The sequence below is a fragment of the Ambystoma mexicanum genome, chromosome 3p (genome assembly GCF_040938575.1).
Source record: "Ambystoma mexicanum isolate Mex_15411 chromosome 3p, UKY_AmexF1_1, whole genome shotgun sequence".
Lineage (NCBI taxonomy): Eukaryota > Metazoa > Chordata > Amphibia > Caudata > Ambystomatidae > Ambystoma > Ambystoma mexicanum.
This window is the reverse complement of record NC_090925.1, coordinates 1219356365-1219382106: the sequence shown is the minus strand read 5'-3', so window position 1 is coordinate 1219382106 and position 25742 is coordinate 1219356365. Positions and strand designations below refer to the sequence as shown.

Below are 25742 nucleotides of genomic sequence, written 5' to 3'. Positions count from 1 at the left end.
GATAGAACCCCTCAACCCCCGGTGGAACCGGTGCTCACGCAACCCCTACTCCTAAACACTTACCCAAGGCCTGAGACTCTGCGTGCTCGTCGACTAAAGGCCACACAACGTCTAGGGAGAGATCCGCAAGTTCACTGTCCTCTGGACATTCCAGGTCCTGTTCGCCACATGGCAGACCCTGACTGTCGAAAGACAGCACAGACGTCAATAAACCCACACCTGAATGTCGCATGTTGGCTGATGAGGTGTCGGCCACTCCACTTCCGAGGTTCATTCTTCATATATCGGTTAAAGCCTCAGTACAGTTGGGATTAGCCCACTTGGTCAAAAAACACATCCCCGGGGCGGGGGCTTATCAAGGGAAAGGAGTCTAAGAAGCACTCTTCCAAGTCGCCTCATAAACATAGGTCACGTTCCTCATCCAAGGAAAGTGATTCCCAGCATCACAAGGGTTCTCAACCTCAAAAGGGGTCACTTCCTTCTGAAGAAGAGCCCTTACCAGTCCCTGTAACTTCCACACCAGGCCCTGTTACTTCCATTCTATGTCCATTCCGAGCTCAGCACAATGGACATGTGAAGATATAGACAGGGGCATGAGGAGGTTGGCTTTTATTGACCAAAACCCAGAAGCTTTCAAAAGCATGCAAAACACTGCTCTTCTGGCTCTCAGGCCACTGTAAATGCCCCTACTACTCACTCCCCCTCTAAGAGGTCTCGCCCAGACACCCTGGCGATTCCATCCCAGGTTGACCCTCCCTACGTTGATCTCTATGACCGACTATGAAGATGAGGCTGTAGAAACGTATACAGCACAAGAGTTCCTTCTGGCTATCGCCATTTTATAAATAATTTGAACTATTTACTCTTACTGTCCTTTCTTAGCCGTTCCCCTACAATACAGTCGGCGACGGCTTAGAGGACTACCTTTGTCAACTGCAGAACTTGCCTCGACAAACTTTCCAGATGGCCTCGGAAGGCCGCTCCGTGCCTCGGCCCCCACAGTAGGGAGAGGGGGGCTGGTTCATATCTTAGTTACCCTAAGAGAATGCATTTTTCCCCTTCTTCCCACTTTATTTGCCAAGCTGCCTTCCCCACAAAAAATGGAGAACACACCATTTACGTTTTGTCCATCTTGCAATCTAAAATTTCCCTGGAAGGACTGGCACCGGGTGTGCAAACTTTGTCTTCCACGGGACCACAACGACGGCCACTGCAAATCTTGCAAGCTCTTCAAGCCCCAGACGTTAAAGGACCGTTAAACTGAAGCGCTGGGCCCACCACGTCATACAGGCCGAGGTTACCATGGATATGAAGGGTGCCTACAGTGACTGCAGCATCGTCATCTTCAATGACGACGATGGCGAACGGGATCTGTCGGATACCAGTGTGCAAGCCCATCAGGCAGGCCAGCGGCTCTGTTATGGGGACATCAGGCGGCACTAGCACAGACATACCAACTCTAAACACACAACCCAAGGCCACAAGTAGAGTTCAACGCCGATCGAAAGGCTGCACATGGCGTCAAGGGGAGGTCCACCAGTTCCCTGTCCTCTGGCCAATCACGCTCTCCTCACGACAGTCCCCCCGAAGCGAGAGAAGTCTGGTTCGTGCCCTGTGTCCAAAACTACTGCTGAAAACTGTACGCCTAAAGACTCAGTGATGGCACGTTCGCATGCCAATAAGCGACAGTCGAGAGACACGTCGAAGGCCCCTGCAAAATCCCCCCAGACCTCGAAATTGTCTGAACTCATTAAAAAACATGTGCAAGGCACGCTTCTGAAGGGTTGGACTTAGAAACACCAAAAATTGAAGGTCCACAAGTCCTCTAGGGAATTGGAGACTATGACCCAGAGGGAGAGAACCATATCCGAGGCTATGAGGCAACAGTCACCCTGCACACAACCTTGCTCCCAGATCTCACTATCCAGCTGTTGTCTTATCACCTGTCGTCCCAAGTTCTTCCCAGTGGTCTGCAGAACAAATAGATAGGGTCATGAGACACATGTCCTGACTGGCCAATTTCTTCAACAGCCACCCACAGGTTTTAGAGTATCTCCAGGCCACACCACCAGCTAGCGAGGCTGAACTTGCACAACCCCCTGCCAAAAGAGCCGAAACACACCTTACAAGCAGCCACCCCTCAACAGGACCCAGGGCAGCTTTCATACTACGACACCTATCAAAGCTTTCAGGACACTGGAGCATATACGGACTTTGTGGACCAGGGGGACATAGAAGACTAGTTTTATGACTACGACGAGGAAGACGTCTACTTCATACCGTCGCCAGTACATGCAGACCCACCAGTAGCAGACTCGCTGGTCGACAACTAAATCCAGTATAATGATATGCCCCTAAAGGCAGCTGATCATTTCCAAATAGAAACAAAGGAAACCCAAATAGACAAGGATTTTGACGAAAACATCTTGGGAGACAAGAGATGAGCAACCCAATTAATTCCAATACTACAGTCTTTACAGAGGCGAATCCAACCTTCTTTGGTAACCCCAAACTTAACATGGGCGGTAAGCCTGCCCATTGAAAAGGTCTTCCGACCAGCCCCCTCTGACGCCCTTTACATCATGGGTCAATTAAAATTGGACTCATTGGTTGTTACCTCCACGAGGAAAGGAGCAGGAACAGGTCTCGCTTTGTCAGAGGCAACCCCGACAATAAAACCAAACGACCTATACTTTTGGCAGGAAAGTTGCCACTTGGGCAGCCTACCAGGCAAGGATTGCCAACACCACCACCTTGCTGGCCAGCTATAACTGCCACAAGTGGGATGAAGTAGCCGAACTAATGGCCTCAGCCCCAGAGCCCCTTAAATCCCAACTCTATCACCGTGTCAGAAGGGAAAGCTGTTGCTAACTGCATTCTCAAAAATAATCTAGATGCAGCTGATCATGCAGGGAGGATTATTGCTGAGGACACGCTTATTAAACGCCACTCATGGCTACGCCAGTCAGTCTTTAAACTTGCGAAACAGGCTACTCTTCTCAACATGTCGATGGAACCAAATGTCTTGTTCGGCAAGGCAGTGGAGGACTCACTGAAAAGTGCCAAAGAAGAGTACGACACCTTTAAAGTCACTGGGCAAACTTAACAATAAACTCTCGGGTCAAAGAGGAGGCTAGAATATTTGTCGCTTTAGGGGACAAAATTCACAAAGGGGGTCTTGGTTACAACCAGGATCAGTGTTCATCCTGGGGCTCACCACAGGGCCACTCCTCACAAGGTTTCCAGAGAGATCATCTCGAGGCAGTGGCAGATCCTCCTCTTCCAGAGGCGGCTCCACACCCCCCAAGCAATGACCACCCACTTCAGGTCCCCTTCCATGCCACTCTTATAGGAGGATGCATAACACACTTTACCCACGTATGCAAGGGAATCGCCTCAGACAAGTGGGTGCTTTTAACCGTGGCAGGCGGTTATTATATAAAGCTTCTACAGCGACCTGACCTACCATCCCCCAAGACAAAGAACCACCTCAAAAAGAACAGCGCATCCTGGTGGAAGCATTGCTATTAAAGGACGCTGTCGAAATCATCCCGGCGAACCAGGTAAACAAGGGTCTCTCTTCAATGTACTTCCTTGTTCCCAAAAAAGATCTCACAATGCGCCTTGTATTAGATCTGCATCCTGCCAACACCTATGTCAAGCCACAAAAATTCTGCATGACCACGCTACAAGAAGTAATCACACTGCTAAATCGAGGGGGGACTATATGGCAACCTTGGATATGAAAGATGTGTATTTTCATATTTCAATGTTCCCAGCGCACAGATAATTCTGGCGTGTCAAGATGGCAAACCAGCACTACCGATTCGGCATAGCATCCGCTCCAAGGCTATTCACCAAGGTACTGGTGGTGGTGGTGGTGGCGGCGGCGCACCTACCGAGGGAGTCAATCCCAGTGTACCTTTACCTGGACGACTGGCTGATCAAGATGGAAACACTCTAAATTTGCAAGCAAAATACCCAAAGAACGATCAAACTTCTTTTTCAGTTGGGTTTTTCCATCAACGAGAAAGTCAAGCCTTGTGCCAAACAAGACCAAACAGTTCTTGGGAGCTGTCATAAAAACAAAAGGTCTGGTCTTTCCATTAAAGGAAACCCTACAAAACATACTGCTGCAAATATCTCAGTATCTAGCCGGTCGCCAGATAACCATACGCAAAGCAGTGCGCTTGCTCGGGATGATGTCATCTTGCATTTACCTGGTCCCACGCGCACGATTGCGTATGCGCCCAATGCAGGAGTGGTTAGCGAAACAGTGGTCTCAGGCAAATGGGCAGTGGGACGATTTAGTGGTCGTTTTGCCAACACTAGTACAAGCTCTGGGCTGGTGGACAAAGGAGAATATGTTGAAGGGAAAAGCCTTCTACGACCCGGCGGTGCAAGCGATTGTTACACAGCACAGAACCACATCAACCTGCTGGAACTTCTAGCAGTACTCAAAGCGCTGCAAGCCTTCGAAGCACATCTGACAAATCAGTCCATACACATTCTCACAGACCGCACCACTGCAATTTTCTGTTTAAACAAGAAGGGGGCGCACACACTCCAAATGTGTCCAGGCTAGCACAGAAAAATGGAAATGGGCACTCAAACGGGGCATGTTCCTAACTTCCCAACATGTTCCAGGTGGAACTCAACACTCTAGTGTACTCTAAGCAGAGATCCTCTACCAGAAGAGCATGAGTGGCAACTCGACAGAAATGTCGTAGATTACATTTTCACACAGTGGGGCTACCCCTCACTAGACTTGTACGCTGCAAAAGAAAACGAGCAATGCCCAGACTTTGCGTCCAGGTTTTCCCCAACCAGACTCCAATGGGATCGCCCTGTGGATGAGTTGGTCAGGGAAATTTCCCTGTTTTCCCCCCAACTCCATTAATGAGCAAAGTGGTGAACAAGATTCACAAGGAACAGATGATATTAATCTAGTTGCTCCTATGTGGGCGAGACAACCTTGGTATCCACATCTGCGCAAACTAGTGATGTGTGACCCATTCAAGCTCCTGTGCCCATTCAACTTGCTTTCCCAGCACAGGGGGACAACATTACACCCCCAACCTCACTCTTTGAACTTGGCAGCTTGACTCGTGAAGTCATAGTTTGGACATCTAAATCCACCTGAAAGTTGTATGGATATCCTCAAGGAGGCACGGAAACCAAACACCAGCACTGTTATTTTAACAATTGGAGAAGATTTGTAATTTGGTGCCAGTCAAAAAAAATAACCCAATAAAATGTACTCCATCACACATTCTTAATTACATGCTTCACTTATTAGACTCTGGGTTAGTGGTTAACTCAATAAAGTTCCACCTAGTGCCTCTATCCGCATACACCACCTCTCAGAGTAAAGTGTCATGGTGGAAGATCCCCGTCATTAAGGCATTCATGGAGGGAGTAAAGACTCCACCCTCCTATACCAAACCCACTGCCAGGCTGGGACCTCAATGTAGTACTTGCAACGCTCATAGGTCCCCCTTTGAGCCTATGCATAAATCAAGCCTTAACACCTCACGTACAAGACTGCTTTCTTGGTGGCTATCCCCCCATAATGAGAGTCGGTGAACTGCAAGCTTTGTCAGTGCAAGACCCTTTTTTTGTTATCCACAAAGACAAATTGGCTTTGAGAACACATCCTAGGTTTTCACCTAAGTTGATTTCTAAATTCCACGTCAGTCAGTCCATCGAGCTACCAGCTTTTCTTTCAGAACCCAACAAGCTCAGCTGAGAAGAGACTACATATACTAGATGTAAGGAGGGCAGTCCTTTACTATGTAAACAAGACCAGGCACCTTAATAAAACCGACCAACTGTTTGTCTCCGTAGCACCAGGCACTGAGGAGTCTGCATTTCCAAAAATGCCATCTCCAGATGGTCAGATGCATACAGCTCTGCTACTCTCTATGAAGCAACACACTGCCTTTTACACCAAGGGCTCACTCCACTAGGGGTACAGGAGCTACTTTGGCTTTTATTGCAAACCTCCCGCTGGACGCCATTTGCAAAGCAGCTACATGGAGCTCAGTACATATGTTTACTCCGCACTACTACATTGGCACACACTTTAAAGCAGGTTCTCAGATGGGACAAGTGGTTCCAAAACATTGATTTGCTGCTGTACCTTCTCACAACCCACCACCTTCTCCAAACACTGCTTGCTAATCTACGCATAGCATGTGATCTAAGCAGATGCCACAAGCCTCAGAAGGGATACATTACTCACCGTAATCCTATTTCTGATGCTTGTATCTGCTTAGATTCACATGCGCCTACCCTGCCTCCCCTTCTAGTAGAAGGTGCATAGATATTTTCTGGGCTTTATCTGATACAGATCTGCTTTTTTTGTCAATCTTTTTATTGAAACATTGATAAACATTGAGTTCATCCAACAACCAAAATCGGTGGAAAATACTTAATCTCGTGAGTGATCAGCTTCTAAAAGTTTATAGATTCATCTTTTCTCATTGCGTTTACAACTTCAAATAACCTTTTAACAATGCATCAACACTTCATTTTAACGTCTGTTCAGTATCATTCTTTTGTCAGACTCTTTTGTTGAAACAGTATACATTGAATTCATACATAAATCGAATCAGTGGCAGCCTTACTTAATTACAGTCAGCTGTAGTCAGTCCCGTGGAACTCGTCCACCGGATCATCTAAAATGCTTCATATACTTTGTAACCATCAGCACGTGTCACTGTGCTTCCAGTTTCAGGTATCTTCAACCATGTATACACATTTCATTTGATTTCTATTATGATTCTATTAGTAACAATTTTTCGCAAGTACCCTGGGGGTGCAGTTCTGTTGATTTATGTTTTGTGGCATTTCTATTGTAAGGGGGAAAAGAGAGAGAAGAGGGAGAAAAAGAGAGGGGAAAAAAATCCTCCAATCCGGATGTTGCTTACTAAGCCTTGTTCCCTCCCTTCATTCTGCTTTCCTTTCGATGGGTCCTTCCCTCTTTCTCAAGGTGTTCAGGGCTGGAGAAGGTATTTGACCAGTCTAGGTTGGAAGAACATGTGTTCCTTTTCTTCCATGTGGTCTAATAATGGGCCCCATATATTCTGAAATTTGTCTGTCTGGTTTTCTATTGTGGCGGTTAGCTTCTCCATACCCAGAAGCTCCCAAATCTTTACCCACCAGTGTGCAATGTGGGGACCCTCCAGATCTTTCCAAAATCGCGCACGTGTAAGACGAGCCGCCATCAGCAGTTGAGCGATTAGTCGCGCTCTGGGGCCAGATTGCGGATATGATCCGTCCTCAGGGACGTCTCCCAGAACCATCACTAGGGGGTCCATAGGGAGAAGGGTTCCGCAGATGTCCTTAATTTTGGACCTGACCTCCAACCAGTAGGATTGAATGATCGGGCAGTGCCACCACATATGCCCCAAGTCCCCTTTAGCCCCGCAACCGTGCCAACATACATCAGGATAATCCACATTCATTGCGTGCAATCTCTGTGGTGTGAAATACCATCGGTAGCATATTTTAACTGCGCATTCCCACACTGTTGTACATCTGGACACCCGGTGTGTTCTGTCCCAAATTCGCTGCCAAGATTCTGGGGCTATTTTGCTCCCCAATTCTCTTTCCCATGCTAACATGTAAGTAAGTTTTTCTTCTTCCGAGACATTTTCAAGTAATCGGTAGCATGTTGCAATTTTGTGTGCGCATTGACCCTCTGAGGCAGTTAACTCCAGGCCTGTGGGAGTTCTGGTGGCTGCTTTTCTAATGGACGGATTGGTGACCCAGTGCCTGAGTTGGATGTATCTAAATCTTTCGGTTTCTGGGAGGTTGAATTTCTCCTTACATTGTGTAAAGGTCAGGGGGTTGTTGTCCAAGTACATCTCCTGCAGCCTCAAGATCTTTGAACCTGCCCATTTTTGGTATGAAGTAGGTTGGAGCCCTGGAGTAAAGGTTGGGTTCTGTGTGATTGGGGTTAGTGGACCCAGTCCCGGGGTAAACCCCCTCAGGGTGATCTGCCTATCCCAGCATCTGAGTGTGGAGATCGTAGTAGGGAGAAGGGGCCTTGAGTATCCACGTGTCTCATGCGGTATGAAAGGGAGGTGAGAGAGTGGAGCACCAGCGAACAGCTGCTCAATATCCTGCCATTTGGGCGGGTCATCTTGAATGGCCCAGCCCAGAATGGGGGCGATTTGGGATGCTCGATAATATCTTGGGATGAGGGGGAGACTCAGGCCTCCAAGTTGCCTGCTTCTGGTGAGGATCTGACGCTGGATTCTGGGTGTTTTACGGCGCCATATAAATCGGCACATCTCTTTCTGCAGCTCTTGTAATTCACGCTCTGGGATCTGAATTGGGAGCGTGTGAAATACATAGAGAAGCAGGGGAAGCAAGGTCATTTTGACGGCTGTTATGCGCCCTAGTCAGGATATCTCCTGAGGGGCCCATTTTAGAAGGGATTCCTTCACGTCCCTTATTAACGGGGGAATATTGGCTCTTTGCAACCCGGAGTAATTGGGAGTCAAGTGCACCCTTAGATACGTTATTTTGGAGTTTACCCATTTAAGAGAGAATGTATTCTGTAAGGTGTCCAACACCTCTGATGATTCAGTCTGAGCTTCCCTCAAAAAACAGAGCACATCATCTGCGTATAACGCTACTTTGTGGGTCTGGTCCTTCACCTCAAACCCGTGGATCTCGGGGTGAAGGCTGATGTGTTGGGCTAGAGGTTCCATTGCTAGGGCGAAAACTAGTGGGGACAGGGGACACCCCTGCCTAGTCCCTCTGGTGAGGGTTATCTGTGATGCCCAGTGGGCATTGACCCGTATTGGTGTAGAGGCGATCTGGAAGTTGGCAAGTATCAGTTTGGAGAATTGTGCACCAAAGCCGAATCCCTTGAGGACTACATGCAGGTAGTCCCATGACATACTATCGAAGGCCCGATGGGCGTCTAGAGATAGCAGGGAAAGGGGGCCTGATATAGAGGTGGCTAATGCCATTAGATCAATTGCTCTCCGAATGTTGTCATGCGTCGTTCGGCCCTGAATGAAGCCCGTCTGGTCTCGATCTATTAGTGTAGGTAATATCTCCCCTAGACAGCGCGCAATGATTTTACTAAACAGCTTGGCATCCGTATTGAGCAAGGCTAAGGGTCGGTAGGAAGCACAGTCTGCCGGATCAATCCCGGGTTTTAGAATTAGTGTAGTGATTGATTCAGCCATAGATTGAGTAACAGAGCCGGTTTCCCATAGAATATTGAATAGCTTGGTGAGGTGCGGTGTGAGTTCTTTTGCAAATGTTTTGTAAAATTTGTTTGTGAATCCGTCTGGGCCCGGAGCCTTGCCAACAGGGAGAGTTTTGATGGCGAGTTCTACTTCTTCTGCCGATATTGGGGCTTCTAAGGATTCCCTTAAGGAATCCGGTAACTGTGGGAGGTCCGCCTTGGCTATAAAATCATTGGCGTATTGTGGATCCCCAACGAGAGGGGTGGCATGTTCTCTAAAAAATTCCTCTATAATGCAGCATTTACCCTCCGAGGGAGCATGTGCCTGTGCCTGATTTATCCCTCAGGAAGTCTATTCTGTTTTGCTTAGTCTGCTTTCCTAATTTGGCTGCCAATAATGTGTTAGATTTATTCCCTTTTGTGTAAAAGAATTGTTTGGTGCGCAGCATGCCATAGGCCGCCCTCCCTATGTGATGTGCTTCCAATGCTTTTTTGGCCATCCTAAGGTCTCTTAGAGTGTGCCGAGAGGGTTTCTTCTTATGTGCTTCTTCCAGCATGAGAACTTCCCCTTCTAACTGTTCCTGCAATAACCTCCTAGCTTTCCCACGTTCTGCTTGTTCTATTAGGTGGCCCCTAAGTAAGGCTGTGCTCGCATCCCAAATTGTGCCCCAGGTCACCTCCCCCGTGTCATTCTCGCTGTAGTATTGCTCCATGGTTTCTCTAATATGGGCCCGGATCATTGGGTCATCTAACAGAGTCATTTAGCCTCCACCGGGGTTTTCACGGGGAGGGGGGGTAGCTCGGAGGGGGGATATGGACAATAAGACTGGAGAGTGGTCTGCTAGTGCTTCAGGGAGTATGTCCACCTATAATATGTTTTGAATCAACAAATCAGCTACAAGGAACATGTCTAGTCTTGAAAACCCTCCATGTATTGCCGAAAAATATGTGTAATTCCTTTCTTCTTGGTGACAGTATACCTCTATCAGGGATTGGTCTTTCAACAAGGAAGTGAGGGCCTTGAAGTTGTTCCTATCATTTACTGTTGGCGGTAGCGTTTTGTCAACCAGAGGATTGAGCACTGCATTGAAATCCCCCCCCCCCTAGAATTACCTCCCCTTCAGCATGGTCAAACACAGCTTTTGACAACTTCGTAAAGAAATGGCTTTGGTTATTGTTAGGGGCATATATGGAAACCAAGGTGACCCTGCGGCTGTCTAATGTGGCATTAACCAACAGAAACCTTCCCTCTTCGTCACGGACCACTCCGTGGGTCTTAAAGGAGATCCCCTTGCGCACCAGTATGGCAACTCCTTGGTTTTTTTAGGCCACTTGAGGCAAAGAATCTGGTGGGGTAAAGCCTGTCGTTTAGGCGGAATTCATCAGCCGGTTGTGAGTCTCCTGAAGGAATAGGAATGATGCGTCTAGGGATTTCAGCCTGTGGAGGAGAGCTTTACGTTTCAAAGGGGAGTTCAGGCCTTGTGCATTGAGCGAGATAAATTTATAGCTAGGGGTTGCCATATTTTGGTCGCTCAGGTTTCTGCTCCAAGATAGCCTTCTCATATAAGGAGGGAATGAGGTGATTTCTTGGGTTGAACATTAGAATGCATTTGAAATGGGGTCCACAGTGAAGCATTGCATAGTCCCTCCCTACAGGGATCAGGATTGGATTATACAGAAAAAACTTAAAAAGAAAATTATAATAGAAACCAATGGTGCCACTTGAGCAGGCTATTTTCATCAAAAATTGCCACATTCTTAACTTCCAAGGTAACTTACACAAACTTTCAAATATTGTCGGGCGCCATCCAATCCGGTGCCCAAGTCTGCTTTTAACACAATTTTCAGTGCCCGAACCAGGGCAGAATATGGGTTCCCAGGTGGCATAAAAGTGCCACAGCTATAATAAACTCCAGTGGAGATGAGTTAGTTCCTTACCGCTGTCGCTCTATAGGCCCCTGATGAGACGTTTCCAGGTGCCCTACGGGTTCAGAGAAGGAGTCGGCCGGTGCAGTCCAAGGTTTTCAACCTTGCCAGTGTTATGTTTTCCTTACGTGGTGGTGGGGATTGTAGGAGAGTCTCGGTGTTAGGGAGAATTCTCTGTTTAGGCTGAATTTCCTAACCTAGTGAGGTCCCCAGCAGCTTTGCTGGATTTTTGGGGTTTATTTTCTTCTCCTGCCAAGAGTGAGACTCTTTTACCCTCACTCTTGGACATGATTTGAATGTATTCCTTTGACTCTAGATGTGTTTAATGGGCTATGGGGTCTTTTACTCCATAGGGCTTCATGTGTTTTTATGATGTGTTACACAGCACCCTCTGCAGTAACACAGGGGTGTCATAGTGACCCCCCATTATAAACTCCATATCCTGGGACTGACTACTGTCTCCCAGGACTTGTAAAGTCACCATTGACTTAACTAGTCTTGAATTCGGAACAGAGCCAGTACAAACCATCATAATGTGGACGTACTGGCCGGGGCAATTCGATTGTTAGTCGAGGGGGCACGTCTCCGTCCCCCCTGATCGAGTTTTGGCTGGTGGCAGTGGATACTACTTTATATATTCAACCGCGAATATTTCGCTATGAGATTTTCCCATTGTTCGAGGCTACTATCTTTATTTATTTAATTGCGATAGCCTCGAACATACCGCCGGTTTATTTAATTATTAATTCTCCGGTTGGTATTTTTTTGCCAAAACTCGGTTCTAAAATGGCGTTTGTGTTCTCTTCTGTGACTCCAACCGAAGTCGAGCCCTTTGTTCCACTTTTTTGGCGGGCTTCTCCACAGAAGCCCTCCAAAGTGGTGCCACTCTGTCTGGGCTACTTAGGAGGAGTGGAGGGGGATTTAGGCACCCTGGACTGAGTTGCCTAGGCAACTCAAGTCGCACTCCGTCCTGATTGGCCCAAGTGGTGAGCCGGCCGGCTCACCACTTAGCATGTTTGAGTGACAAATAGGCTGAGTGAATGGGGGTTTTCTGCATAAAAGCAGGGCTTTGGGGACTGGAACTTCAGAAGTCGCCACAGGACCTAAGAATCCGACGAGGGAGAAGCTGAGCCGACCTTCCACGATGACACCACCGGTGGAGCCCTGCTGGACCGTCTCACCACTTTTCCCAACGACAGAGGAGATCTCCCGCCGGAGAGTATTCTTCCTTTGACTGGTGGGGATAACCAGTTTCACCGTCTTTTCGCCTTCCCGACACATCTCGCGGCCGCCTAGCCTATGCCAAGCACCCCGGCAACCGGAATACCACGTTTTACCACGACCGCGAAATAAAGGCTACTACCTTTAACCGGAACACTCTGCGGCTGGTTTCTTCCCTGGCAGTGCAACGACCTTCATCTTTCCTCCAAGTTGAGATCTTCTCTTCCTCTGGACGACGCTGAGACTTGCACCCGCTGCCAGGAACAACTGCCACCGCTGGAGGATCCTTCCCACTTAAGGTACCGTGTTCCGCCTGGCTTCCCTTGCCACCGACTGTACGGGGTAGATTTAGCCCCTGGCTTTCGAACCTGCGTTAGCCTGGGACACCCTGGCTGAACTTTTCTGAGCCTCTCTAAACTATTTTCGAACTAGCTGCAAGACTTTCAAAGCCTAGTGTAACTGTGTGATCTTGGGCGCATTTGTGCTCTGCTCTCTCTAAGAGTGGGCCCAGCCTATGGACTTTGGCTCACCAGTGACTTTTGCTCTTCTGCCTTGCTAAAAGTGTTCCAAAATCTTAGAGTGGTGTATCTTCACATATTCTGTCTTTTTCCCTCCCTTTTTCATGAACTTATTGGAGTGCCATCTATAGTTAAGCGCTCACCTCTGTCTGGAAATAAGTGGTGTTAACTAAGACTTGTCTGATAAGGAATAAGGGTTGTATATATCATAATAGTAACTGTGTTTAGAGTGCTTTACAATAAGAGTGCTGGAGTGTTTCGAATAGTGTGTTTTTAAATAAATAATTATATACTTTGATACCAAAGCTCTGGTCAGTGTTTGCTTGTGCTATTGTGTCTGAGTGCCTATTGTGTATACTTTGCATACTGCCTAACTCTTCTTGAGGGAAGTATGACTGCTCAGCCACAGCTACCAGGTAAATCTGGGTGGTACAGACTGCTACCAAGTGGGTTTACTGCTAACACCTGTAGTCCTAAATCTTTTGCAGTGTTCCCAAAGGGAACTGCACAGGTTTCTGCCTAACATCGGGATTCTTCTTAGTGAAGAAATGCTCTCCTCCCTCAGTTTGTACAGACCTCTGCCCAACTCTTCCCCCCCCCCGCCCCCCTCCCCAAAGCCCTCCCCCACCGTAGAGGCTGGGGGGTGAATCCTCTTCTGGTGCTTTCGTTGTTTTCCTTGGGTCCGGTTCTTCGTTCGGGGTTGTTGCGGGCAGTGGTCTGCGCCGGGATCTCCTCTTCCCAGCCTTTGGCGGCGGGCGCAAAGCGGATCCTTCCTCCTCCCGGGAATGTGGGCTCTGGTCCAAGACGATGGGTGACTCATCCATCAGACTCTTCGCTTTTTCCTCAGTGGAGATTATGTGATGTTGATTGTGGAGTTCAAACATCAGTTTACATGGGAACCCCCAGCGATAGCGGATCTTTCGGTCCCTCAACCAAGCAGTTACTCTCTGCAGTCGCTGTCTGCGCGCTAAAGTGTATGGGGACAGGTCCTGAAACAAATGAACCTCCGAGCCCTGAAAGCGGATTAAGTCAGAGTCTCTGGCTGCTGCCATGATGGCTTTCTTTCTGGGGGTAGAAATGTACCCGGGTGAGCACATCAGGAGGTAAGTTTTTCTTCAGCTGGGCTGAAGAATACACACGATGAGTTCTGTCCAACTTTAGCTCTTCATTTGGTGGCAGTTCTAGAAGGCTCCTGAAAAGCGTCTCCACATAGGCTGCCAGATCACGGTCAGGAACCTTCCGTGGGATCCCGCGGATGCGTATATTGTTTCGCCTCTACCTATTTTCCAGATCAGCCTGTTTTGCCTAAATGTCTTCTAGATGCTCCTCTATGATCTTTACTCTTCCGGCTAAAGCTTCGGTGTGATGGGATTGCACACAGGTAACATTTTCTAGGTCATTGACCCTGGTTTCCAGCCCCCCCAGGTAGGGTGTGAGATCTGCAAGCGACTGGGCCAGAGAGTCCTTGGAGGTCTTAATCTCGTTTTTAATTTCCTGGGTGGGTCCAGGACCTCCCTGGACCCAGCCATGTTTGTAATCAATCCCGGGGTTGGAGCCAGGTGGGTTTCAACCGTATTAGTCTGCAGGGACTGGGCCCTCGGCCTGTGGTGTTAGGTAGGCTTGTATAGTGTGTATCTTCTTTTTAGCTGCTGTTTTGGGCATCCCAGATGGGGCTGCCATTGCCGTTTATTTGGCTTCACGGGGAAACCAGGGGTACCCGGAGGGAGAGGCATACAGGGCTTTGTTCTATAAGCTTCAGTAATGCGAGAGGCCTCAGTTGTATTATATTGGAGGCGTTACCTGCCGTTGGGTTCGTCCTCTGCGCCTACCGTCGTGATATTGGGGATCTCGGAGCCTCAGATCCATTTTCAGCGCTGTTTCCGTGGAACAGTTGCCCTTCTCTGTGTTTTGTTCATTCGTAATCCTTCCAGTATCTATCCAAGGAGACTCCTTTGTTTACTGGTATGTTTAACCGGGGGGGGAGGGCGGCTGTGTGTTTCATCTCAGACTTGGAGCCCCCAGTTACCCATGGATAGGGTTGCGTGTAGAGCAGGACCGATGAGGCACCGCGAGACCCTCCCAGCGCGGTCTCCTGTTGTCTGCACTTCTCCAAGCGGGTCCCCCCGGAATGGGTATGGCGTTGTTATTGGGCCCAGAGGGCAGCGGGCCAGCCTCCCCACCAGTCCCCCCTGCTGCGAGCTGTGAGGGGAAGGCAGTAGGCTCCTCAGCTCCCGGCATGATCTGCTGTCTCCCAGGCCCCCTCCGGGTCGCCCGCTCCTCTTATGTGTAGCTGGGACTCTCTGTCCACGGGTCTCGCGCTCTTCGCCGAGCCCCCAAGCAGGGCCAGGGAAGGATCCGCGCCGCAGCCGGGGGGCAGCGAGAATCCACCCGTCATCCTGCCCTTCACTCCCGGCAGCCAGAGGTCCGCTCCACACAGGCCCTATTGATTTCGTTTGCCGGGCCCCGAGTAGAGCTCCCAGGGGCCGGCAGGTCGGTGTCTCGTTGTTGTCGGGGAATCGGGGAACGGCAGAAATCCAGCAATCCCTCTGGCGAGCTTCGGGCCCAATCCGGGAGTGATGACTTCAGCGCCAGATCACAGCTGAGATCCAGAGGGGTGGCAGAGGTCCGTCCTCCTTCCTGGTAAGCCCCGGGGGTCCACCGAAGGAGGCCGGGTCAGTCCCGCGATGTAGTCGGGGCCAGGAGGAAGGAGGAAGACCGAGATCAACACACCTCCCCGGCGATCTTCGGCTCGGGGGGTGGGGGCTTACAGAAGCCTGTGGGGCCGTGGGATTTCCTAGGTTTCTTCGGGGCTGTCACACAGGGGAGGATCCCTCCGAGTGTAGGCGATCGCAACCCGATCCGCCCGAGCAGAGCTCCCAGGGAGAGACGTGCTGGAGCTGCGTTATCGATGGGGTCAACGGCGCACTGCTATTGGTGTCGGGGGGGGGGGCAGCAGGGTCCCACTCCTTCCCCGGCGATCTGACCCGACCAACCAGGGGGTCGCTCTCGGCGAGGTGTGCGGCACTCGACTTGGCCGGTCTTGTCTTCGGCGCTGCACCTCCCCCTCACTGGAGGTTCATCTTTTGCCAGCCCGCTTCTTTCTCGCACTGGCGCCCCGTTCTTGTGGGGCTCTCTTCCCCAATGATCACTCACAGCCTCAGTGTCGAGCCTCACATATCATCGCGGCCATCCGTGTGGGACCCAAGACTGGCACAACTCGATCAGAGTGCCTCTCGGGCTGTCGGAAATGGCGCGCTCCGCCATTTTGGGCCCTGCCGCTTTTGAAGCTCGCGTCTCCAAATGCGCTTTACAGTTGGGGCTTTAAATTTCAAGGCCCGTTCGGAGACTCGGTAACGCTTCACTTCCATTCCGGAATCTTCCAGGCTGAAAATTCTTCATTTAAACGGGGGGAATCCGCTCGACTTGGGCACTACGGCACGGAGCTCAGGGGAAACCCATCCGCATGGCGTGCTGCCTAGCCACGCCTCCATACAGATCTGCTTTAATACACCCGTATTCGCGCTAAAGCTGCATGCAACCTTATGCCGGAAACAAAACAATCTGAGGAACCTCGATGCGTGGAGGACCATTGGTACATTAGATGGTTGTTTTGGAGTTTTGAAAACAATAACTGTACATTTCTGCAGCTTCCACTAGATGTCGGCCTAGGCATAGCATGTCAATTTTAGCAGATTCAACCATCAGAAATACGATTACGGTGAGGTGTGTGTGTGTGTGTGTGTGTGTGTGTGTGTGTGTGTGTGTGTGTGTGTGTGTGTGTGTGTGTGTGTTTAAGTTTTTTGAAAAAAATAGCATATTTGTTTGTTCTGCTTAATTCCTTGCCCTTTTCTGTTAACTGTACTTGCATACCAGCCCCATACCTCCCGACGTTTGCCTTAATGCTTTGCCTACCTTACCATGTGAGAGTTTGGCTAGACTAACCTTGTTAACCACCTAGGGTGGCCTCTCCGACCCCTCCAAGTGCTTGTTCTGGAAATCCCTCAAAACATCTGCCCGCCTTTTTTATTTTTAAATAAACTGCCTGCTGACTCCCTACTCTTCAAAGAACATCTCACAAATCACTGATCACTCGCCCTTTTTCTCCCCTTCTGGAGTTCACCCTCCACCCTTGTGAGCGCCTCTGTTACCCCTGCACCCTATTTGTAATCCCATCAATTTGTTTTCTTTGTACAGCGCTCCGTTGCTTCCCAGGTGCTATTGTGCTTTATACATTGCATGCATACATAAAACTACCTTAATGCAATTGTTGCTGGCCCCACCATTATGTGATTAATGTTGGAAAAAGTAGTATTAGGACAAAGCCTAATGAATAGAAGTATTGAGTTAACATGAATTTTAAATATATGCAAAAACACAATTTAGCAGGTTCCAATTTTGTATTCATACGCTTTGAAAATTCAAACTTTTAGAAGGTACTTTAAGCAGGTCTGTCCTTTTCTCCTTTAATAGACATGCAGTAGTGTTTGATCATCTCTCATAAAATACCTTTATTTTTTAGGGGGGCGCACATTGATGTTCGAAACAAGAAGGGAAACACTCCACTTTGGTTGGCAGCAAATGGTGGCCACTTCGATGTAGTACAGTTAGTTGTACAAGCTGCAGCTGATGTGGATGCAGCAGATAACAGAAAAATTACACCACTTATGTCAGCATTTCGCAAGGTAAAGTATCCTTTAATTGCTTTGTGATGTTTCTCTAAAGCAGTAAATTAAGTAAACTGTTACCTTTTGCTTTTGCAAACTACAAGTGATCAATCCTAATGCCATTGTTTAAGAAACAGAAGTTCCATGTCTTTCAATTGTGTGTGCCTGCCTCCCCATTTTCTGTGTTGGTGACAGCCAAGCTGGATGCGTAGCCAATGCATCAGACCAACACTAAACAACCTAATTTGCCTTTCACTAATCTCCCATACTAACCTCTTCAAATCCTAAGCCCAAACACAGTATACTCAGGAACTATAACATGGCACACAGCAGTCTATTTGATCCCTCCTATTAAACCTCAGACAGCACAACACCTCACCTCTATAAATAATTGGGTGTGCAAACCCGATTGGTAATGGCGCTGGATTATGTTAACATCCTGGACACGTGTTGGCGCTTCTCACATGCAAATAGCACTGTACGTGCTAGGATAATGGTCACAGAAATCAAAAATCAAATTGTGAACCACCATAACCAGGTGTACTGACCTTTTTCAACAATGAACCCTATCCAGGATGTTAACATAATCCAGCACCATTACCAACAAGATTTGCCCACCCTATCGTATATACTCTACCATTGGGAACTTCAGAGTTTTTTCCCAAGCAAACCATGTGCCAGGCTGCAGGACTCAACTAATCACTCGACCAGATAAAGCAATACCGCAGCGGTCTGCCATTTCTCCAAGCTAACAAACATGCGTACCGTACCCTCTGGCCAAAGCAGCCTAACCAAAAAAGCAAACGGAGCTGCCTTCTAGAAATGGAAAGCTTATGGTCCATACAAATAACATTTGGAATCATGCACTCGTACATATTAAAGGGTACTTCTGTCTGAAAACATCAACAAGACGGCAACGTGGTCTTGCATTTGACACCTTCTGCCTCAAACCGAACCCTTCCCCCTCAGATATGCCTTCACGCCAGGAGACCATGCAAATGACAGTGGTGCGCTGTATAAATCACAGTAACATATAAAATCCCTTTGTTCTTTCTTAAAATGTATTTTTTTAATATGAATGTATGAAATGTGCTGCTTGCTTCTCCAACATAGAATTGTTATTTCTTTCTTTCTAGGGTCATATAAAAGTAGTCCAGTACTTGGTAAAGGAAGTGAATCAGTTCCCTTCTGACATTGAGTGCATGAGATATATAGCAACCATCACCGACAAGGTAGGTTTAGTTTAGCACTAATCAGACTATGTATATCTGCAAATATATTTTAAAAACTGTCTATTGGTGTGTTTTTTTTTTTTTTGCAAAGCTTTTTGATGCCCCGGTTTATTCTTTGTGTAAGCCTTTCAAAGATGTTTGGGCTCTTCAAGGCACGTTTTTGCAATGTTTTTCGAGATTGTTCTTGTAGTGCCTTTCAGTACTTGGTTGGGGCAGAATTAAAATGTTTGGGTTCTGTCACCCTAACTGTCTTGGTGCCTATATGTTAGCTTCCTTGGTTTTTCATCCTTTATTTTGTGGCCAGGAGGACTTGGATAGAAGCCCCTGTACACTGAAACATGCTTTCTAATGGGCTGCCATTGCTCTGTATGGGTACCAAGGCAGAGGTGTTTTTTAAGTGTCCCATTTTGGTCCCAAGTGATTCTCTTGCCCTGCAAGTGTGTTTATAAATTGGTCTAGTGGCAACTGTGAATTAGGAATGGCCTCACCCGAGGGGAACGAGTATGGTCACTTTTATTACATTAGTACTCTAATGCAGCTATCTGGTGGCCATTGTGGTACTGATGAATTTCTATAAAACCTTCTCCCTGCCCTTTTTATTTTCAGTCATCCCTTGGTCTATGTGGATCACAAGGCACAACCAGAATTGCTTTTTATAATGGATAGTGTCTTACCACAACTTTTTTCCCCCTTGAGTGGGCGTTCTGTGCCAGATCGTTCTGGTTTTCCACATGCTTAGCAAGTTGCATCTTGTCTGCGTGTTACATTTTGTTGAGTAAAATGTCAAGTTGTTAAAAACGCACTAAAGGTACTGTAATTCCAAGATTTCGACTACCGAACCACACAGTGTGTGGTTTTTGGGTACGTAACACAGCATATCTGAATGTCGAGCGATGATTCCCCCCACAAAGGCTTTCTGAGATTGTGTCACCAAATTGCCCTGTGCGCCCCACCCACACACACAAAAAAATCACTTCCTCAGAAATTGTTAGTCCAAGAAGGGCAAGGGTGTCGAAGCTTTCCACACCTGAAGGATTACTTTGATGCTTGAGACGGAAGGAAGAAAAAACACATTGTGGTACCACTTTGTTGTTTAGCTTGCAGGAAGAGGCGGCACCGATAAGTGGTATGTTTCTGAGGATGAGTCATTGGACTCGTCAGAAATTGTGCCAAGCAGCTGCCTCGTCCACTGAACAGTGGAGAAAAATGTAAACTCAAGATATAGTTTCAAAGGCATTGACGGTCCTTAAATTGATGCCAGTGTTACTCACCTGGCATCCACGGGGATGCCACTCAGCCCGGGTTGGTTGCCAGAATCTTCTCCCCAATTTTCCTGGATGGTGTCTATGGAGGATGTTCAGCCTGAAAACACAGGAGGGCTGGGTTCAAGACTGGGCAACTGAGGTAAGTATCCTCCCACCACCCCTTTAGGTTTCAGCCCCTCAGGGCCCTCTCCTCACCTTGTTGTGGTATTAGGCGTGCTCTCCGTCCTGCCTTCTTAGCAAGGGAGCGTTGTCTTCAGTGGGCGTGGGCGACCGCGTTACTTCACTGGCGCGTGCCCGTTCAGGTGTCTCTGAGGTAGGTCTTATTGCGGTAGTTCCGTATAGCGCTGTTATTCTTGCCTGGCTTTTTTTAAAATTATTAATAAGGTCTTTCTTTCTCTCTAGGTGTGCAGAGGTTCAGTGTGGCGAACTGGTTGGATTGACCTCACCGGTAAATGATGGCTCGTGATGTGCGCTATAATGCGGTAAGTAAGCGCTATGCGCAGCACTGCTTTGTCTTGCCTTTGCTAACTTGTGTTCTTTGTTCCTTACAGGTCGCAGCGCTTCTCCAGCATGTGCGGAACTCCGTAGCGATGCCGGCCGGGAGATGATCTGCCAGGTAAGCTCCTTGTGCTGTTCTTGTTAGCAATGCCAGAGTATGCCTTTTTCAAATGTTGTCTTCTCCTTTTCCTTTTCAGGTCTTTTCGATCTAGAAAGTATGCGGTGTCCAGAAGCAGCTGTTCACTGGAGCTGGGAGTGGATGACAGGATGGAGATTGCAGGTAAGATGCTGCTAACAATGTCCCTTTTGTCTCCTCTGCAGGTTCGTTACTCCGAGGCTCGTGGGTATCACAGGACACGGTGAGCGTCACGTTGCAGACTGCAAAGTAACACAAAGCGTGCTTTGTTGCTTGGGTGTGGTTTAAATAGCCTCCCAACAAAGTAGTCCAGGTAAAGTAGTCCCAGGTCACCACACCCAAACACTATACCGCATAGTTTAGTTCCTAGGAACAAAGCTATGCGAGTGCCTCCATGTTAGCTGCAGGCCCAATGAAAAAGTAGTCCCTTTTACACATGTTCTCCACAAAGAGTATGAACCTAGCGCCAGAGTTTTGGGAGTGGATGCAAGGCCTTAATGGAGCCCTGAGCCCTGATCCTACCTGGCAAGTGGGCTTGCCTGTGGGGGTCTGGGGTAAGGGCCATGAGCAAGGACAGATAATCACAACGTACCTGCAGAGTACAAAGCTGTGCGGACAAAAAATGGGATTCGATCAACACCATGCCAGAATAAGTAGAGAGAGAGGGGATCCCTCTGAGCTGTGGGATGCGGAAAATGCCACAGTAGTGATTGAATTGCACCTGAGCCTCAATCATAGGCGAGCTAATTATCCATCCTGTAACAAATTCTCTAGTCCATTAGAAGGCCAAGCTCTTTGGAAACAGCCACAACCTTAGGCAAAAACACAAGTTTATCAACCACTGGCACAAATAAATGTCTCACGTGCCAGTCATTATTGGCTATAAATTGTTCTTTTGCTTGTTTTCTGGCCTGTTCATCAGCATATTTGTAGGTCTGTAACACGCGTATTGCCACAAGTAGAACAATGGTGCACAGTATATAGTATGAGGGCGCTGATGGGCAATAATGACCTGTCATGCTTTTTAATCGGATTGATGTATTTACTCCAACGTCCCTGTTGGAGAGTTCTCAGAAATGTCCTGATTCCCTCCACCTTGGAGACCCCCAGCAACTTTGCTGATTTTGAGTACTTGAGTTTTTTTAACCTGGAGGGAGTGTGACCCTTTTTCCCACCCTCATGTATTTTATTGTGATTTTGAACATTGTTTCTTTTGGTTGTGGAGTCTGACAAACTCCATAAGCATCATCTTTTACATTATCACACAGCCCCTTCAGTGCAGTGGCACAGGGAAGTCTTCCAGATCTCCCAAAGGTTTAAATACCTTCTCTTGGATAAACTACTGTTTCCAAGAGCAGTAAAGTGAAATTGACTTTACTTACCATTGTAACTTTGTAGACCCAGCACTCCCTATCTTACAATAGGGTGCTGGAGGGGTTACCTAGTATCCCCTTTGTCTAGTTCTCATGTAAAACATTTTGTTACCCTTTTCGCACTGAATGGCTGGTGGCAGTGGTTTCGTTTGAACTACCATGGTGTGCCTTTAGCGCGGGCTGCGTTCGCAGCTACAGTAAAGCATACGCGGGAGCCATCTTTGCCAAAATGGCACCCGGTCTTTTTTTCGGCGTGTCTTTGTGGAAAGGTCCTTCTTGAGATTTGCTCTGCGTGCCAAACCAAGTTCGGACTTTCTGTTCATTTCGCCTTTGCCGGGTTTCATGAGTGAAACCCGCCTCTGGCTCCAGAGTGTCTGGGGTTGGCAGGAAGTGAGGGAGGTGCCGAAACTCCCTGTGCTTAGTCTCCTAGGAGACCCAAATGCACTCTGTGGTGATTGGCCGGCTGACTGTCCAGCAAGGACAGCCATCCTGCTGGGTGACTGACAGCTAGGCTGGAATGAATGGAGGAGAACTGAATAAAAGGTGAGTATTTTGGCTTGGACAGCAGAATCGACCGCTGGACGAAGGAACTAAAGAAGAACTTGAAGAGGACACCTGGTGCAACTCCTCGACCGTTGGTTTGCCTGGTGAAGCCCTGCTGGTGCCGAAACGCCAATTTCGCATTGACAGAGAAGCCCCTGCAAGGACGACGTCTCCCCTTGTGTTGGTGGGACCAATCAACTCCAAGGTAAGTCACCTGGACATCCATCTCGGAGTTGGTTGAATTTCCAGAGTTGCTGCTTGAAACCATATAGCCAGGGAGAGGAACACCAGATTGTGTGCTTTGCTTTTAAGCTGGCCTAGAGCTTGTAACGTCTACAACACAAGTCTAATCGGCTTGTGGCCCTACATTTGAATCTTCTTTTCATCAAAGACTCCTAAGAACTTGTGCAAACATTTTTCCATTTACTTAACAGAAGTGCTTCATCCTATACAAGACTTTTGCCCATTGACTTTGACTTAGCCTATTGAACTGAATGACTCGTCTAGGAAAATGTAAAAGTACTTGCCCGCTTAAGAATATTTTTGGTCTCTTGTTCTAATGATCTTTGCCTTTTACCAACTTTTAAGAGTATTCTAAATGCAAACAATAAGATATTAATGTCCCCAGCACCCTAGTTATTGAAGTCCCCTGTCGGTGTAGTGTGTCTGTGGGCCATCCCAAAAGTCTTTACTGATTTAGAAACTCAGAGTGTACAGTATTGAAGTGTATTTGTGTTACTATTCTATTTCTCCCTTCTGAAGAAGGCTTTATAACTGACTGTTAAATAATGTATTCATTGTTTATGCAAGTAACCTTGAGTGTAAGAGTTTATTTGAATACCTGTAACGGTGAATCTTTGTGTAACTCCACTACAGCTCACATTTTCCCCTCTTGAGATGAGCCTGGCTGCTCAACACAATACCAAAACTGTCTAGTACAAGCTTATACCAAAGGTTGGGGTTGCCTATACCTGTAGTCATAGTTTGTAGTGGTCCCAGAGGGTACTGCATACAAACTTTGCCTAACAGTCCCGTCCGCTTTCCTTCATACTGCATGGACGTCCTTTGCTAGGGACTGAAACGGAACCATTTTCCCCAGAAAAATATATATACCCTTTTTAATGTCTGTGCTTTGCCCTTGTACCGGGCCCATGTCCGAGGGGTCGCCTGCATGTAACAACACTACCTGCCATATGGCTGAGGGCACACAGCCTACCAGGCAGGAGCCTGAGGTGCGGAACAAGCATTAACCTGGCCGGACCAGTACGCACAGGGAGGCTAGGCCTAATGCAACACCAGGCATGTCTTGGCAGGACAAAATGGCAGCGCAGCAACACAAAATGACGGTAAGTAGACCCGCACGCCAGTCGAAAGGCGGCAAGGTACAGAACCCACTTCTAGGGGGCAATGGTTTCCCCATGGAGACCCCTCAGGTCTCCTGGTGCATGGCATACCCGCTTGCAGGACAGGGACGCTACACAGAGCTCCATGTACAGCAAGGGCGCATCCATCCACGCTGTCCATGCCCACGACACGGGAGTGTGAATCCTCAGCCTGCAAGAACATATTCCTCGTGCTTATGAGGTCCCCGCAGATGGTCACTATTCTCCGGTGTATCATAAAGGACTGTGCTGCCTACGGCCCCATTTCAGTGGCAGCAAGCCACCCCTACCAGTGCAGTGGAGTCTTCTCCTGCACTCGTACAGGTACCTGCGCAGCCTAGCATAGTGGCGCTGCCGGCCACACCGCTCCCTCACTCCCGTACCTCCAGCAGCACTGCCTGTGGACCCGGCCACTTCAGGTGCTCTGGACCAGAAGGACACTGAGGGGGCTAGCCTGCTTCAGTCGGTGCAACCACAGCCAGATTCATCAGTGATAGCAGTGGCGTCCATGTATGCGAATCCCCAGTCCTCCACATCATCCTCATCGACCTTGGACCTGTTGGGCAAGGAGGAAAAAAGATGCTAGAAGCATATGGGAAAAAGAGGTTTTCAAATGCTCTCCACCTGCGACAGCCGAATGCAGGCACCATGTTAGCTGCCGCAAACCAGAGGCTATTGAGAGAGATCTTTAACTTCCTACCAGACATCACTTTGCACAAACAGGTCTCATTCACGGTGGGGCTGGCAGAGGCCAAAATAGTGGCGCAAGATCTTCTGGAATCCACTGTTGGACGTATCGACACAGCTGCCAGGGCAATCTTTGTAGCCACAGAAATGAGGACGGCATAGCTTGGAGCCACAAAGTTCAACATGGACATGCAAGACCGTATCCTGGTCCTGCCGTTTGAGGGCGGAGTTCTCTTCCACTCATCCACAGACAAGGAACTAGACAATAAGAAATAGTTCCCAAACAGCCAAATCACTGGCCATTCTGGCAAAGCCGGCTTCCAGGGCATTTGGACACAGCCAAACCAGGCCGAATAGGGGAAGGACCTTCCGTGGGTTCAGGGGCTTCCAGGATCGGAAGGCAAGGCAACCAGATCGGTCCCCCAGCCATCACAAGCGCAAACATCTGTTCACTTCACATAAGGGCGTCTTTCAGTCCCCCTCCCCTAGTACCAGCCTCAGCCCCAAAGAATAAAAATTCGGCCCCATCAAGGTGCACAGTTCTCCAGTTGGGGGCAGGCTTGCTCTCCAGTCCTGGCAGACTTCGATCCCTGGATCCTTTCTGTGGTTTTGCACGGGATTAGTCTCCTGGTCCCTACGGAACCTGTTTTGTCTCCTCCCCTCCCTCAAATCTGGACACCAACACTCCTCGTGGAGATCCGCTCACTGGTACAAAGTGCAGCAGTGGAGGAAGTTCCCTCTCTCAACGAGGCTTGGGGTTCTACTCAGGGATTTTTGCGGTACAGAACCAGGCTGTCCGGGATCAATTCAGCCCCTCAGGTGTTCACAAGGTTGATGAATGCTGTGGCCGCCTTGCTCAGATTGGAAGGCCACCATCCATATCCATATCTCGACGACTGGCTGGTCAGGGCGGAATCGCCAGAGGGGGGGGGGGGTCTGGCAATCGGCCTCCAGGTTTATGAAGACCCTACACAATCTGGGATTTTCCATCAACCACAAGAAATCTCAACTGCAGCCCACACAAACCTTGGTCTTCCTCGGGTTGGTGTGGGATACCAAACAGAGGATTTTTCCCACAGACGAGAA

At 48.4% G+C, this 25742-nt stretch overlaps 1 protein-coding gene across 3 annotated transcripts in view; it reads left to right on the top strand.

The window, feature by feature from the left end:
• Positions 1–25742, top strand: part of ANKHD1 (ankyrin repeat and KH domain containing 1) — a 1723611-nt gene that overhangs the window by 1108218 nt on the left and 589651 nt on the right. For all 3 annotated transcript variants that reach the window (XM_069652665.1, XM_069652666.1, XM_069652664.1), the window contains exons 22-23: positions 17396–17558; positions 18677–18772. In XM_069652665.1, the coding sequence (XP_069508766.1) occupies positions 17396–17558; positions 18677–18772 (259 nt within the window). The remainder of the gene's footprint in view (positions 1–17395; positions 17559–18676; positions 18773–25742) is intronic.